This window comes from Nannobrachium achirus (assembly GCF_963921795.1).
Source record: "Nannobrachium achirus genome assembly, chromosome: 19".
Taxonomy (NCBI): Eukaryota; Metazoa; Chordata; class Actinopteri; order Myctophiformes; family Myctophidae; genus Nannobrachium; species Nannobrachium achirus.
The window spans coordinates 54,878,420-54,896,800 of record NC_137826.1 but is presented as its reverse complement, the minus strand read 5'-3'; the positions used below and the strand labels follow the sequence as shown (position 1 = coordinate 54,896,800).

The 18,381-nt window shown below is 43.6% G+C and overlaps 1 protein-coding gene across 1 annotated transcript in view; it reads left to right on the top strand.

Annotated features, from left to right (window-relative positions):
- Nucleotides 1-18,381, top strand: part of galnt10 (UDP-N-acetyl-alpha-D-galactosamine:polypeptide N-acetylgalactosaminyltransferase 10 (GalNAc-T10)) — a gene marked incomplete at both ends in the record, with an annotated part of 178,679 nt that overhangs the window by 62,378 nt on the left and 97,920 nt on the right. The window contains one exon of the mRNA XM_080749558.1: nucleotides 9,306-9,472. Within this exon, the coding sequence (XP_080605684.1) occupies nucleotides 9,306-9,472 (167 nt within the window). The remainder of the gene's footprint in view (nucleotides 1-9,305; nucleotides 9,473-18,381) is intronic.

Genomic DNA, 18,381 nt, shown 5'->3' with positions numbered 1-18,381 from the left:
ACCACCATCGCCTGTCTATTCTGTCTGGTGTCCACAGGGTAGATACAGAGCAAATTGCTTGAAAGGCACCACGCAATTTTCCCCCGAACCTTTCATGTATAAAATAATAACCTGGGCCTTAATATTTTTGTCGCCATCACTGCTCGTCTCTCTCCTCTTGTTACATGCCTCCTTTGAACTCACTCTCTCTCTCTCTCTCTCTCTCTCTCTCTCTCTCTCTCTCTCTCTCTCTCTCTCTCTCTCTCTCTCTCTCTCTCTCTCTGTGTCTCCACTTTGCACCTTTGGTGAATGCAAAGCCAGAAGGATCAAACTAATCCCAAATCGATGGGCTGCGTATCCGCCATCTTCCTTAACCCATTTAGGCCTAGAATTATTGAATGCTTTAACCAGTGAAAAATAGCAGATATACAAGCTCACAGCGCGGCACCGAGTGCCGCGCTGCGAGCTTGTAGATCTGCTATTTTTGAAAAAGTCGTGCAAATCTTTGAATAGATGTATTATCAAAGCGAACGTTTGTAACTCAAATTTTGCTTCTGGGGGGTCCCTGTAACTAAATATTTCGAGATGGGGGTCTGTGGCCAAATACATATCATTTTGGGGGTCCTTCACATGAAAAGGTTTGAGAACCACTGACGTAGTAGTCTCTCGAGAACAGACTAACTGAGCTCCAGTTAAGTGAAAAGGACCTTTTCTTTGACGATGGCTGGCCAGATTGCTGACATAGAAACATAGTTTTTAAAAAAAAAACTTAGAAGGATTCAAAAAGACACTTATAGAATCGGGTCAAAATTCAAATTTTCAAGATTTAAAAAAAATAGCAGATCTACAAGCTCGCAGTGCCACGCTGTGAGCTTGTATATCTGCTATTTTACAATAGTTAAAGCATAAAATAATGATACACAATATTTTAAACAATAAAATGTGTACCCGTTCTGAATGGGTTAAAGCGATCCACCGCTCGTATAAATAAATAAATAAAAATAAATAAAGTGCAGCGGCAGGGCTTGTTGTTTGTCGCTGGCAGTGAGGATTAAGAAGCTGACAGGTTGATGCCTGCAGTGGCAGAGACATCTCTTTACTAACTAACAGAGCAAACTGCCATCCACCATATCGACAGCTGCATTGTACTGTGGACCGTGGACCATGCAGGGGTGTAGCACCAAATGCTGCATTGTACTGTGGACCGTGGACCATGCAGGGGTGTAGCACCACATTCTGCATTGTACTGTGGACTGTGGACCATGCAGGGGTGTAGCACCACATTCTGCATTGTACTGTGGACCGTGGACCATGCAGGGGTGTAGCACCACATTCTGCATTGTACTGTGGACCGTGGACCATGCAGGGGTGTAGCACCACATTCTGCATTGTACTGTGGACCGTGGACCATGCAGGGGTGTAGCACCACATTCTGCATTGTACTGTGGACCGTGGACCATGCAGGGGTGTAGCACCACATTCTGCATTGTACTGTGGACTGTGGACCATGCAGGGGTGTAGCACCACATTCTGCATTGTACTGTGGACCGTGGACCATGCAGGGGTGTAGCACCACATTCTGCATTGTACTGTGGACCGTGGACCATGCAGGGGTGTAGCACCACATTCTGCATTGTACTGTGGACCGTGGACCATGCAGGGGTGTAGCACCACATTCTGCATTGTACTGTGGACCGTGGACCATGCAGGGGTGTAGCACCACATTCTGCATTGTACTGTGGACCGTGGACCATGCAGGGGTGTAGCACCACATTCTGCATTGTACTGTGGACCGTGGACCATGCAGGGGTGTAGCACCACATTCTGCATTGTACTGTGGACCGTGGACCATGCAGGGGTGTAGCACCACATTCTGCATTGTACTGTGGACCGTGGACCATGCAGGGGTGTAGCACCACATTCTGCATTGTACTGTGGACCGTGGACCATGCAGGGGTGTAGCACCACATTCTGCATTGTACTGTGGACCGTGGACCATGCAGGGGTGTAGCACCACATTCTGCATTGTACTGTGGACCGTGGACCATGCAGGGGTGTAGCACCACATTCTGCATTGTACTGTGGACCGTGGACCATGCAGGGGTGTAGCACCACATTCTGCATTGTACTGTGGACCGTGGACCATGCAGGGGTGTAGCACCACATTCTGCATTGTACTGTGGACCGTGGACCATGCAGGGGTGTAGCACCACATTCTGCATTGTACTGTGGACCGTGGACCATGCAGGGGTGTAGCACCACATTCTGCATTGTACTGTGGACCGTGGACCATGCAGGGGTGTAGCACCACATTCTGCATTGTACTGTGGACCGTGGGCCATGCAGGGGTGTAGCACCACATTCTGCATTGTACTGTGGACCGTGGACCATGCAGGGGTGTAGCACCACATTCTGCATTGTACTGTGGACCGTGGACCATGCAGGGGTGTAGCACCACATTCTGCATTGTACTGTGGACCGTGGGCCATGCAGGGGTGTAGCACCACATTCTGCATTGTACTGTGGACCGTGGACCATGCAGGGGTGTAGCACCACATTCTGCATTGTACTGTGGACCGTGGACCATGCAGGGGTGTAGCACCACATTCTGCATTGTACTGTGGACCGTGGACCATGCAGGGGTGTAGCACCACATTCTGCATTGTACTGTGGACCGTGGACCATGCAGGGGTGTAGCACCACATTCTGCATTGTACTGTGGACCGTGGACCATGCAGGGGCGTAGCACCACATTCTGCATTGTACTGTGGACCGTGGACCATGCAGGGGTGTAGCACCACATTCTGCATTGTACTGTGGACCGTGGACCATGCAGGGGTGTAGCACCACATTCTGCATTGTACTGTGGACCGTGGACCATGCAGGGGTGTAGCACCAAATGCTGGGCCCTCATGGGTACAAGGATTCACTGTGGTGGGGCCCTGCATGGCCTGTGCTTTATACTATTGAAAAATAGCAGATATACAAGCTCACAGCGCGGCACCGAGTGCAGCGCTGCGAGCTTGTAGATCTGCAAATCTTTGAATATTTCAAATCCTTCTAAGGTTTTTTATGTGCATTTGGCCACGGACCCCCATCTCAAAATATTTAGTTCCAGGGACCCCCCCGGAAGCAACATTTACATACATTTACAAAATACATATTCAAAGATTTGCACATATTTTCACGACCTTTCAAAAATAGCAGATCTACAAGCTTACGCTGTGAGCTTGTATATCTGCTATTTTTCAATAGCTAAATACAGTAGCTATAAAATAATTAAGGCCCCTCCAGGTTAGTCCCCCCCCCCCCCCCCCCCTTGTGACGCCTCTGACCGTGACAGATGGAAATTAGTTTAATTAAAGATGCTGGACATCTTGACTGGCTTTCAAACAGACTCCGCCTCGGCCTCTACAGGAGCCGCTGTAGCATTCACCTCTGTTGATTAAGACATTCAGAACGGATACACTATATTGTGTATCATTATGTTTTGCTTTAACTATTGAAAAATAGCAGATCTACAAGCTCATAGCGCGGCACCAAGTGCCGCACTGCGAGCTTGTAGATCTGCGAACATTCAAATTTTTACCCGATTTTGACCTATGTTTCTATGTCAGCAATCTGGCAAAAAAAGGTCCTTTTCACTTAAAGGCCCACTTCACCTCTGGGACAACCAGATCTTATTGTATTGTTGTTTGGAACAAGATCAACACAATCCTGAGTTATTGTTTTGTGTTCAATCTGTGTTTTTAGATATTTTAGTAGTTCAGCATGCTACAAAGCATCATATGCATCATATTATATCATATTTATTTTAGGTATTTTAGTTTTTCATTATGCTTCAAAGCATCAATGCATTTTGCATCATAATGTGTCTTCTAAATATATATATATATATATATATATTTTTTTTAACACATGGTTCTATGTCAGTGGTTCTCAAACGCTTTCATGTCAAGGACCCCTAGAATTATATGTATTTGGCCGCCGACCCCCGTCTCAAAATATTTAGTTCCAGGGACCCATCCATCCATCTGATCCATCTTCAACCGCTTATCCGGAATCGGGTCGCGGGGGTAACAGTTCCAACTGAGACCTCCAGATTTCCTTATCCCGAGCAACTTCCTCCACTCCCTCTGGGAGTATACCGAGGCGTTCCCAAGCCAGTTTGGAGATATAATCCTTCCATCTGGTCTTTGGTCTGCCACGGGGTCTCCTCCCAGTGGGACGTGCATCGAGGACCTTCCTAGGAAGGCGCTCGGGGGGCATCCGTACTAGATGCCCGAACCACCTAAGCTGACTCCTTTCCAAGTGTAGGAGCAGCGGTTCTACTCCAAGTCTCTCTCGGGTGACTGAACTTCTCACCCTATCTCTAAGGGAGATACCAGCCACCCGTCTGAGGAAACCCATTTCGGCCGCTTGCACCCGCGACCTTATACTTTCGGTCATGACCCACACTTCATGACCATAGGTGAGAGTAGGACCCCCCAGAAGCAAATATTTGAGTGACAATTATTCACTTTAAAAAGTATATATTCAAAGATTTGCACAAATCTTCATCTTTCTTTTCAAAAATAGCAGAATCTACAAGCTTGTGAGCTTGTATATCTGCTATTTCTCAATGGGTAAAGCATTAAATAATTCTAGGCATAAATGGATTAAGTGACAAAGCCGATTTGAATCAATCCGCTGCCCATCCCAGTTCCACCGCAAGTCTACACAACGTATCGACCATGCTGCCCACAGTCTGACAGCAGCACGCTTTGTTTGTGGGTTTTGTTGCGTTCGATACAGAAGCCTGAACGACGGAACATCTCTGGCGTCTGAAGCCAATTCGGAGAGAGTTCCTAGAGCACCAGTTAACACATATGGTGCCAACCCCGAGTTTCCCGAGTTTGTATTGGTACTAGTGCTGTGCCAACCCCGAGTTTCCCGAGTTTGGGCCGTTTTTGAAAAAAAAAAAAAAAAAAAAATCAAAATTCTTTTTTTTCAAAAAGTTTTTTTGGACCTCCAGAAATGTATTAGGCATGATCGCGATCGCGAAATTGCATGTTTAACCCCCATACCAACCCATTCTTTCAAACATGGCAGCCATGTTTGTTTACATCTGAAGAAAACATAATGGCCCATAAATCATGAATGCCTGAACGGATTTCCAAGCGGATTTTTTTGTTTGAAAGCTGTGAACAGCATCTACACACGTGGTGCATCATCTAGGCATGGGCGTGCACTTTTTACACACTTGCACAATTACATGGAAGTCTATGGTAACCATGGCAACGCGGGACATTGGCCGGAAAAAATCATTGCAACATAAGTGTTAACTGCTGTTGTGTCCAAAAAAGTACCAAGTCAATCCGAACCCGTTCTTTTGAAAACGTTTGGCGGAAAGTTGTTCTCCTATAACGACATGCCCAAAACAACGAGGGGTTAAAAAATAACGGCACATCTCTCTGCTGCAGATGTCGTCAGAGAGTGGCGAGGACAGCGGAGATCATTGGGACTTATCTGTCTTCTGTCAAGGACAGTACCTATACGTGTTGTCTGAACCAGGGCCCATAACATCATACAATATGGTTAGGTTTAGGCATAGTTTCACTGAGGTGAAGTTTAAGAATAAGGTTAGGTTTAGGCATAGTTTCACTGAGATTAAGTTTAAGTTCTGAATGATGCCATATCATAGTTTAGGCAGCCAACACACCTTTACATGAAAAGTGTGTATTAGATTAATAGGTGATATAAATCGTCATATAGGCTATATCCTATTTTTTTCCTATTTTTCCCAAACAAATTAGACCAATCTTTCGGCAAAAAAGATTCTAGTTCCATTCCATTGTAACAAAAAACAGTGCACTGATAAAGTGGGGAACTAAGAAGAATCCAAGGCAGCTCCGTTCAGTTCAAGGTAGAAAAACAAATTTTATTTAGCTCATGGCAGCATTAAAAGAAGACCAACGCGTTTCGGCCTCGTTTGGCCTTCATCAGGGTCCGCTAGCAATGACAGAGACAGACGTCATTATATAGCGCCCATAATCAATCAACAAGACATCACCACTTGATAAGTTAGAATAAACAATAATGCATACAAAATGGCCCACCCACTGCGCAGTGTTTAAAATACATTAGAAACAAAATAGAAAAAAGAAAAGAAAAGATAAAAACCACATGAAAAAGTACCAGAAAAATACAAAATATAAAAACTAGGAATCACAGCATGTGATAATAGTAATCTGTATATGTACACAATTACAATTATAAGCCTGCAGTATAAAGGCAAGGTAAATCTGTCAGAGAAAAGGAGAGAAGTCAATCTCATCATTGAGACCAGGGTGAGTTGTAGCTTTCAATGTGATTATCCAAAATGTTTCTCTTTGGAGAAGCTGTTTTAGTCTATCACCTCCTCTAATGGACTTGGGAATAACTTCAATCACCATTACTTTTAAATTATTAAGGTTAGTGTGTCCAGCTGATTTGTAGTGTTCTGCCATGGGGTAGTTGGGATTTCCAGTCCGTATAGCATATTTATGCTCTGCAAATCTATCTTTGAGTCTGCGCTTAGTGCGTCCGATGTAAAAGCAACCACATTCACATTGTAGTCTATACACTACGTAGGTAGAGTTACAGTTTGCGAAACTTCTAACCTCATAGGTTTTGTTACTGAACACGTCAACAAAGCTGTTGGATTTAGTCATGTTCGAGCAATGGTTGCAATTTCCACATCTGAAGTTTCCCACTGGGGGTGGTGTGAGCCAAGTCTCCTTGGGGGGGGCTGGTAGGTAACTACGAACGAGTTTGTCCTTGAGGGTGGGGGCACGTCTGAAAGAGAAAGATGGGGAATCAGGAAACAAGGGTCTTAGATCAGGATCACTTTTTAGGATACTCCAGTTCTTTTTGATAATGTGTTTAATATCATGGGCATGGGTACTATATTGAGTAGTGAAGTAGATCTGTCCACATTTTGAAGGGCGGGAGCTTTTTTGGAACAAACCTCTTCTGTCCAGGGATTTGGCTTTGGTGTAAGCTTGGTTCAGTGTGTCCGTCTTGTATCCCCTCTGCGTGAATCTCTGGTGCATGTTGATGGCTTGTTGGTCAAAGTCATCTTCAGAGTCACATATTCGACGTAGTCTCTGAAACTGTCCGAAAGGAATATTTGAGATCAAACTAGAAGGGTGAAAGCTGTCTGCTCTTAAGATAGTATTTCGATCACTACTTTTCCTGAAGATAGAGGTATGTATATCTCCATTGTCATCCTTTGTGATCTTCAAGTCTAAGAAATGTATTTCTGATTTGCTGTACTCCAAAGTGAGTTTAAGGTTCTCGTTGGTCAGATTTATATATCTGTGGAAATCCAGCAAATCCTGTTCTGATCCATTGAAAATAAAAAATAAATCATCAATATATCTGCCGTACCATTTGATCTTGTCCAAGAAAGGGTTGGTCTGACTGTAGATAAATTGTTGCTCCCATAGGCCCAAGAAGAGTCCTGCATAGCTAGGGGCATAGGCTGCACCCATAGCCGTTCCCTTCTCCTGTCTGTAGAACTGATCCTGAAATAAAAATACATTATTTTTCAAAGTCCATTCTGCTAATGACACAATGAAGTCACTAGGGGGCATACTGTCCTCAGGGCGTTGTTGGAGATAGTGTCTTAATGCTTGTAAGCCTTCACAGTGATCAATATTTGTGTAAAGAGCTTCCACGTCCATTGTGACTAGAAGGGCATTGCCAATGTTTTGTAGCTCATCCAATTTTTTTAGGACACTGGTCGTGTCTTGTAGGAAGGCAGGTAAGTTGGTGACAAAAGGTTTAATAAAATAGTCAATGAATTTCGACGCTGGTTCAGATAGGGTTTCATTGCCACTAATAATGGGTCTGCCGGGTGGATTATTCAAATCCTTATGGATTTTTGGTAACATATAAAAAGATGCCAATCTAGGGCTTTTGGGTAGCAAAAAGTCATACTCCTTGTCAGTGATCCATTTGTCATCTTTAGCTGTATCGAGAAGTTGTTTCAGCTCAGAGTGCATGTTTTCCAATGGATTTCTCATCACAGGACTATAATATATAGGGTTACTTAGTTGGCGTAAAGCTTCTTGGCAATATTGTTGCTTACCCCAGATCACTGTGGCACCTCCCTTGTCTGCCATCTTCACCACCACGTCGTTATTGTTTTGCAGTTCCACGATAGCCTGATTCTCCTCCATTGTAAGGTTGTATTTCCGTGACCGTCTGTTTCCATCCTGAAATAGTTTTTCCACATCATACGTTACTTTCTTTGTAAATGTGTTTAGACAAGCATTATTGCTGTGTGGAAAGAACTTTGATTTAGGTTTGAAAGGAGTGTGAGCAATTGTCTGTTCTGTGTCAGGTGTCGTTCTAGACACTGTGTTGTGAGGGTCGTGGCTATACCATGCTTTTAGGTGCAGGTTCCTATAAAACTTATACAGGTCAACTTTAGTTTTGAATTCGTTGGTAGTGTATGTAGGAGCAAAGGAAAGTCCTTTTGAAAGCACAGACATGCAAGCGTTAGGGAGAGGGGTACCTGATATATTAATCACCGTCTGGTTTATGTTGTCGGTGTCGGTCCCGTGCTGCGTAGCTGGTAGCGGTTGTCCGAACGGTGTGTGGGAAAGCGGCCGCTTCCTCCTCCCCCTCCTCGTCTTCCTCTTCCTCTGCGAGGCGTGGTTCGCTTGTCTAAAAAATCAGAGGTGCTAGTAGCGGAGTCACTCAGCATATTATCTTCCTCATCGCTGCTTGGAAGAGTAAAGGACACTGAGCGTGCATGTTTCGGTCTGTTGCCACGTCCGCCAAAAGTGTTTTGTTTCCAAGAGTACACATTTCCTTTCCTGTAATCGTTTTGATCCCGTCTGAATTTGTCCAGTTTCACATCTCGCAATGCCGTAGAGAACTTGTCCATATCTTCCTGTAGTTGTTTATCCAGTGATTCCTTCCGCTCTGTGTCTATGACACGGGCAACAAGGAGTTCTTTCACTTCCTGAATCTCCGTTTGTAATTCAGTTTTCTGTGTCTTAGACTCAGCACTGTTTTTTGTTACAATGGAATGGAACTAGAATCTTTTTTGCCTAAATATATTTACCCTCTCCAAAGAGCACCTGTTTTCAGCCTTTTGTACTAGCCTATTCACGGACCCACGCAGCGCTTCTTCTACTTTTATTCTATAGACCAATCTTTCAGTTGAATCATGCAAAAAAAGAAAGAAAATATATTATTCGACTGAGAGATTGTCAGTCGACGAAGACCCATTTCGATGGATTAGTCGACTAATGGAGGTCAGCCTAACAGCACTGTTTGCATTGTGTTTCCAGCTGCAAGCAGAAGCTGTACTCGGAGCGACTCCCCAACAGCAGCGTCATCATCCCCTTCCACAACGAGGGCTGGTCGTCTCTGCTGAGGACGGTGCACAGCGTGCTGAACCGCTCCCCCCCGCACCTCATCCACGAGCTCATCCTGGTGGACGACTTCAGCGACAAAGGTACCAAACCCAGGGCTCCAGACTAACCTTTTCACAGGTAGCACTGGTGCCACCTTCCTTTTCATTAGGTAGCGCCACCGGAAATTAGGTACAGTGGCACCATCTTTTTCTTTGTCCGTCCATCCATCCATCCATCTTCAACCGCTTATCCGGAATCGGAATTATACTAATGAAGGCTCTGTTCCATTCTGGTCAAACAGAGTCAGGGTGCTGATATTGTGCATGTTGGCTCACTGGAAACACTCTGCTACACCAGTGGGTCTCAAAGTGGTCCTTGAGGGGGTTTCAAATGGGTCTGTAACTCTGAGAGCTTGTAACACAACACAAAACATTCATTTTTATTGACTGAAATGCTTAGAATCAAGTCTCTAATTGCTTAGAATCAAACCACCCTCAGTGCTAAAACTGGTTGGAAACAATTAAGAGATTAAAAATACAAATAGAACAGAACCGATGACAAAGGATTGGTTTCCAAAGTAGTGGCCCTAGGTTTGTCAGTGTAGTGTCAGTGTAGTGGTAACGGCAATGTAAATGGTAAATGGTGCATTTATATAGTGCCTTTATCCAAGGTGCTTTACAGAGATTGTGCATTACATTCACCCATTCACACATACATTCATACACCGATGTTACCAACATATTTATGAAACAAAATGTTATCTGGCGCTGCTGTGAGCAATATCGGACAAGTACGAGTACAGCAAAATAGGCTGGTATCGGGGCGAGTACTGATAATGCGAGTACCGATACCACATCCCTAGTTTTAATCATAGTGTCCCGGATTGTAGTTTTAATACTGAAAATCTACACGCAACTCAAAGACTAGTTCAAAGTCTTGAGTAATTTCTAGGGATGGTCCGATCAGGTTTTTTGGAACCGATCACCGAGCACCGATCACAAAAGTTTGATCACCCGATACCGATCAATCACCGATCCGATCAAGTTATTATTTATATATTATTTATATTTTCTAAATGTTAATGTTTTAACTTTAATTAATTAATTCACTCATGAATTCATTTATATATTTGCCTTATAGTTATTTACCAGCATTACTATGTATTTATTATCATAGCAGTAATTAATTATTCAATCAATACCCCAAAATGGCCTCAAGTGGGCATACTGAACGGCTGGTTGATCGGATGCACCGATCGGATCGGATCGGTGAATTTACCTTTTGATCTAAACCACCGATTATCGCCGATCACGCTTTGATCTGCCCGATCCGATCCATTGCCGATTGATCGGTAACATCTCTAGTAATTTCTCTTCACATCCACTCTGGTCCATTTGTCGACTCAACGTTTTATTAAAGACAAAAAAGAACAAAGGGTTTTCCTTTTTTCAATTCAAAGAAGTCACAGAAAAGTCACGGCTTGTTTTTGGTTTAGTTTATTTTTTTCCCAATCAACCAACTTTTGGTGGGTTGTTTGTGTGATCTTCATATCAAAGACTTTCTGCTCCTGATGATGTCTTCAGTCTGAAGAGAGAGCAGAACTCATGAATAAGGGATATAAGTCACTCAGGGATGTCACTCCAAATCCTGGGCCCTGGGTACTGCGGGGCCCCCCATGAATGTTCTTCATATGGGGGAGGGGGTTTAACCCATATAGACTGGGAACACATTATTATGCATTATGTTGTACTATTGAAAAATAGCAGACATACAAGCTCACAGCGCGCCGCAAGCTTGTAGATCTGCTATTGAAAAATCGTGAAGATTTGTGCAAGTATTTGAATATTTCAAACCATGAGCTTGTAGATCTGCTATTTTCCTCAGGGGGTCCTTAGTTCAAATATGATTATTTTTAGGGGGTCATGGGCTGAAAAATGTTGAGAACCGCTGGGGTAAAGGCAGGAAGGTTATGAGCGCTTTCTGTCAGTCCAACTTCTAGTGATACATTGCATGGAATTGTTTGGCGTAGAGTTGCTCAAACGTCAGCGTATCTACAATATTATTGTACTTTCTTTAAAAGACTGTGTTTGGGTAGGTATATAGGATCTCTGTTGCGGCTTGTTTTCGAAGCTGTAAGATGTCAAAACCTTTTGATTTGGAAGGAGCAGCGGCGGTGCAAATCCCAAGGCTGACTTTTTGCTACACGAGTCAGCCGGCTGTTTGAAATGATGCTCTGTGAGAAGGTTGAGTTTCCACACAGGAGAAACTGGAAGTGTGTAGCACTGTGCTACCTTTTAACACCCGTCTCCCTCTGTTAGGATCCTTAAAGGAGTAGTTCACCACTTTTCAACCTGTCTTCATATAATAGGTCCTCACTAATGTTCATGATAAAATATCACAATTTTTTTCTAATCAGTCCAAGTCTCCTATTAGAGCTGTGGGAAGTTCAGAATCCATCGTCTTGTGACATCATCATTTTCCCAAAAAAAAAATGTAATCAATCTTTTTGAAAAAAATATTTAGATTTGTATTATCGCGAGAACAATGGCTTCCACTTTAAAATTGCAACTTTTCAGGAATAGAAAGTCTGCAGTTTCTATAAGCTGGATTGGCAATCGATGATGTCACAAGACGATGGATTTCTGACCTGCCCACAGCCCTCCTCTGAGAAAAAAAAAAAAAAAGCTATTTTTGAGTGAGGACCAATTATATGAACATAGGTTGAAAAGTGGTGGAGTGCCCCTTTAACAGTTCTACTGCCATATTTATTATTTATTTATTTGTGCTGGTGCCATCAAAAAGTAGCTTGCCTTTGCGATGTTATAGGAAATTATCTAAGGATTATTTCCAAACATAATCGTTTTCATTGGACACATATATGTACTAGGGCTGGGATGCGATTACATTTTTTTATCTAATTAATTACAGGCTCTGTGATTAATTAATCGCAATTAATCACATTTTAATCGCACATCGATATATGACCTGAGAAGCAATTTTTTTTTCAAGTAAAATATATTTGTTGTATGAGTGAATCAACGAGTGAGTTTTTTTAAATCTAAATTTCGCATCCACTGGGCCAAGCAAAGCGCTCTGATCGGCTACTTCTCCCTTTGCGTTTGTTGTCTCTTCTTGGTTGGTGCATCGATATGATCTGTATGCCCAAAACTGAAGGTTCTGTGGTGCAAAAACTAAGTGCGATTAAAATGCATTATTTTTTTTTATTGTGTTAATTTTCTGTAATTAATTCATCGCAATTAATCAGTTAAAGTCCCAGCCATAATATGTACTGTAGCCAAACTGACGGCAGGGGGAAGCCTTATGCAAGGAATGAATGTGAAATGGGCCTCCCCTCTTTCCGTCGTTCAGAGCGTAGAAATGCATAATCTAGATCAGGTCCACAGAGAACAGCCAGGAAGTGAATTGGACATCCATTGATGTTTACGTGTGGTGGCGATTTGAGAGCAGCGTTACGGGAGATGTTTTTTTAAACTGTACACACCCGCGCGACCCCTCATCAGCTTACAGTGCTCAAACAAGGTAAAAGAACAAGCGTTCGTATTGGCTTTCAGGATATAGTAATACATGATAGATTATATTGTGTTATAACCACTATTATAATCTATTATAGTGTATTATAGTTATCATTGTAATACATTAATACTTTATAGTGTATTATAATCACAGTTATAATCCATTATAGTGTATTATAATTTAGGATAGTTGTAATACAAATTTATATTGTATTATAATCACAGTTGAAAAGTTACATTTGTTTCTTACCGATAGGAGTACTTTTGTGTAATGGAAAATGTAGATATTTGTATGTGGTGTGGTGTGGTGTGGTGTGGTGTGGCGTGGCGTGGTGTGGTGTAGTGTGGTGCTAAAGCTGCAGTGAAAAAGCGGCTTAATGTGCCATAGTCTTGGGTCCAGACAGTGTAATTTCCACCTGCTGTCAAATGACTCTCCTCTCCTCTCCTCTCCTCTCCTCTCCTCTCCTCTCTAATGTACCATGCAATCTCGACCCAGACAGTGTAATTTCCCCCTGCTGTACAAATGTCATATCATCATCTCCAGCTCTTAATCATATACCGTATTGGCCCGAATATAGGACGACATTTTATTCTATAAAACACATCCTCAAAATATGGGGTCGTAGCCGAAATCCGTCGCTTATTTCTCATCATCACGGCTCCACGAGCACAAAATAGTCATCCCATAACATTGAGGTGGACGGGGGATCTCATCTTTAATGTCCATTATCTCAAAACTACACTTTAGAAGCGAAGATGGAGGCAGATGCTCGCTTATAAAGCACATGGAGAAAAGCTCCGAGCCGATCCGCCATGACACCACGTAAACAACGATCGGTTCCGGCGCAGGACGCGATGACGTCAGACCGGAAGTGTTTACGCTGTGGACTTCTGGCCTTCAAAATAAGATAACGGGAGTGAATGCAGCCTGAAGGTGGCATCGTGGACTTTATAATCCGTTAATTTCAGGAGCACTAAATGAGTTAATATGTGCGCAGCCTGCACCCGGCCGGCGATACTTAATTCTAATTAGCGTTCATATTTACAATTGTTAAATGAGCACTCAGATTAGTTGTGCCACCGTGGAATGCGATGTGCTGGTCACATAATTGACACAGCTTTTATTTTTCCCTAATCTGAATAGGCCTTTCACATTCTGATTTTTTTTTTTTTGTGTAAAAAAAAAATAATAATAAAAAAACCTGAACCCATTAATTTAGAACTTCAATTGCCAATGTAACGAACGGACGTTCGAACCTATGAATGGTCGGTTACAGCCTTATAGAGGACTAGACATTTTCCATTGTCATTACACCTCCGCGCCACTATTACGGTAAATGCATTGGATTTACCGGCGCGTGTGCGTTGTTCTCGCGCACATCGGCGTGAATGACGGGCGCACATGTGATCTTTAGCGTTGGTGAAGTTTAATCCAAACGCAACTTAAAGCCATACTGTGTAAGTTGCCCAACTAGTGGTCATTAGCCCTATAGCAAACCGCGGTCGCGTCCGCGTCTTTCGTCCGTTTTTCGTACCTTCAGACCCCCGCGTCTGCCTCCACCTCGCTGAGATCTATCTTTTAAGGGGTCCCTTGTTCCTGTGCGTTCAGTAATTCCAGAGATACGGACTCCTTCACCCTGCCTGGTAGGCGAAATTACCTAGAGAAGGGATGGTACAAACGGGCGACAACAAATATGGCTGCCATAGCGAGTATTAGCGACCCCACTTCAAGATGCGCTGTGATTGGCCGGCAGTTGTATAACCCTCGCTGTGATTGGCCGGTAGTGTGATGACGCAATTTTGGCGCGAGATCCGGTCCACGGCAAGGATCTCAGTTTACATATAGAGAAGGCTTTACAGGCTGAAATTCACGGCGCGGATCTTCTAAAACTTTTGTGATTTAATAGTTAGGAGAATTTTAAGATTTGTTTTATAAAAAAAGTTACATAGTACAACTTTAAGCTAACGTTGCCTAGCAGCCTGGTCAATAACATCCATACAGTTTACAGTGGATCGGCTATCGCTATCGTGCGTCTGGCACAGTGTAGAGAATGGAGCACAGAGACACCGATCTGAATGAGGTTCGTCCGCTAAGCTTGATGGGAAATGTCCCAGCGAGGCAAACTACCTCTGTGAGTAATGGACTGTAGTCTATTCTGATACACATTATGAGGAGCCAATTTTACAATACAGCAGAATGTTATCCCTGTATGAGCTTTTCTATAATAATTTTACAATAAAAAAGGTTTTTCTTTATAAATGACTACTATTTTGTCTTCAACATGTTTTTTTTCCAAAATAGGGGCCGTCTTATAGTCAGAGTCGTCCTATATTCGGGCCAATACGGTATATACCCATAATTGCTGGACTATAAGCCGCACCTGAATATAAGCCGCACCAGCTCAATTTAGAAAAAAAAAATGTTTACATATAAGCCGCACCTGACTATAAGCCGCAGGTGTTCTTCCTGCTTCCTGCTAGAGCGCCCCTGGTGGCCGTTAGCTGTAAAAATATATATATAAATCCGTGTTAAAAAGACCATTGTAAAACTAACTAACTGGCCGTTCTGCTGGATAGTAGGATTGACATCCAGCATGACTGGATTACAACACTGGACTGGCAAGCCAAACCTTCACCCCCCAAAGTTCAGGATGTCACCAGGCTTGATGTGACAATCGGGCACACACGGTACAAGTCACACTCCTCTGTTGGGGGGCGAGCAGTTCAGCAAGGGTTAAGAACTAATGCCTTTTTATGTATTGAAAACGGTGTTAATTTTGTCGATTAAGACTAAGACTGAAAGACTACAAGATTTAGATATTTTGTCGATGAGACTAGACTAAAACTATTTCAGAAGACTAAGACCAGTAAGACTCCCTAATCGGGAGATAAGCGACCGTAGGTCGCTTACAAATAGGGCAAAAATTTGTTTTTCCAAAATGTTCCTGATCCATGTTGATGACATGAGTGTAGACATACTGTGTAGTGATTTTCGTGATTTTAGGGCAAAATCTGTAGGAGCAGTGTCCAAAAATGTGTTTTTAAGAATCGGCCTGAAGGTGGCGCTATATGGGACAGATTCATGTTGATGGGATGAGTGTAGACATACTGTGTAGTGATTTGCGTGATTTTTGGGCAAAAACTGTAGGAGCAGTGTCCAAAAATGTGTTTTAAAAATCGGCCTGAAGGTGGTGCTAGAAGAGGGCCATGTGACAAATGAGGGGTGGGGTGTCCGGGTTGCCTTGGCGGACAAATAGGTACCGGCTCCAGCTCTCCCGGACGCTCCTAGCCCGAGTTACGGCATTTTATGTGAGCTGCAGTGGAGGGGGTCCTCCATTGGGGGCGTCACCACTTTTGCATCCGTTCTGGAGCACCAGGAGTCGGTGGTCCCCGGGAATTCCCCGTGAGCAGGCCCGTTGGGGTGGTCATTTGGTCATTTTTGCACATTTGGTCATTTTTTACATATGGGGGTCCCCCAGGGACCTGGGGGTCCCTGGGGCTCGGGGGGTCCTTGGAGGTTGTAGTTTGGCAGGCAAGGAGTGTGTGTGCAAAATCTGGCATGGATCGGGTCAACGGTTGCGGAGATATGAGCAGGGAAAAAGTGTGACGTGTGACCACATTTGGTCATTTTTTACATCTGGGGGTCCCCCAGGGACCTGGGGGTCCCTGGGGCTCCGGGGGTCCTTGGAGGTTGTAGTTTGGCAGTCAAGGAGTGTGTGTGCAAAATTTGGCATGGATGGGGGCAACGGTTGTGGAGATATGAGCAGGGCAAAAGTGTGACGGACTCACTCACTGACTCACTCACCAACGGACAGCCGGTGGAGGTTTTGGTAGTAAATGCGACCTACAGTCGCAACAAGACCAATGGCTGTACAAATAACACTCGTATGTACTGTAACTGCTATTAATACATCTTGTATGTATGGTTTAGTTTGACCAAGTAACAGGCAGTAGAAGACAATGACTTCTTTAGAGTTATGTGGTTACACTTAGCCTAAAAGACGAAGACTAAAAGACGAAGACTAAAAGACGAAGACTAACATACTAAGACTAATCCCAAAAGACTGAGACTAAAACATTTTGATATTTAGTCGACTAAGACTAGACTAGACTAAAACAATTTCAGAATACTAAGACAGGACTAAGACTAAATGGTGTGTTATTCAAAAGACCAAGACTAAATCAAAATTTGCTGAAAAAAATAGCACTGGTTGGAAACACAAGAGTGATTGTCAATGAACGTACAATCAGCGTCATTTAGTTTGTAGATCATTTGCATTCTTAGATATCGCCGTTGTCGGGTGGAAACCTCGTATTTCCAAGTTTCAAATGTGTATGTTATGTAGCGAAGTAAAGCCCTGCTTCATCGTACAAGGCCGTCGCACAAAAGTAGTGAAAACAGCAGATCGCACCCGGCATTGTTTGCTTGTAGATCGTCTGTTTTCACTAGTTTAAATCATTTTTAAAATGGAAAATGCCAAACGAACGGTTTTGGACATACAAGGTTTTCACCTGACAACGACGATATATAAAGGCATGTCATTGCACAGCTTACAGCCCAACAATTATTACTGTGAGCCAGCAGAGCGTGCAAGTACTGCGTTCGGCTGCGTATGTAGGTGTGTATGTATTGTCGGTTTATGCCCGTGTTTAAGCCCGTAGCCCAATCAGGGACCAGCATTTTTGGCAACACCATCATTAGCAGCCAATGAGGAGCGTAACATGAGGCGTGACAGACACAATCTGCAGGTTTTCATACTACATGTGACCTGCGGTCACAAAGCACTGCAGAGCATATTAACATTCAACATGAATTGGACATGAATTCTGCTTGCCATCTCCATGTTTGTTTTTCATCTCCTCCGCACACCTCTCTCTCCCTTCCTCCCCTCCCCTCCTCTCCTCTCCTCTCCTCTCTCTGTCTCTCACCCGTTCAGTCTTCATTTCTCATCTCATCCATTCCCTCCTTTTCTTTTTTAAGGCCGTGGCAGCAGAGCAGACAGCTCCGCTCAAGCAGGAACTCACCGAGTGTGACACGAGAGTCACAGATTGCACGCTGACACGTCCATCAACACTGACACCTTATTCCTCCTCTCCTCTCCTCACCTCTCCACGTACATATCTGATCTTCTATTCTCTCCAAACTGCTCTCCTCTCTCCCCTGCAGGGATCAGGGCTCCGCAGCCTCCGGTCCGTGTTCATCCGTCACTGTCGCCTTCACTGTGCGTTTATTATTGGTTTATTTTACTCCCAGCTGCGTCTGCCGTGGGCGTGATAGGATTTCATGGTCAGGTTGAACGGGGGAACAACAGAGAGAGCAACATGAAGCTGTGATGTTCGGCCCGGCCATGGATCTCCTTGTGTAGATCTGATATCTGTCACATCTGACATGACATTGATTGATTGATTGACTGATTGATTGATTGATTGATTGAACAAATACTGTATCAGACTGTATTGGACTGTAAACCTTACGA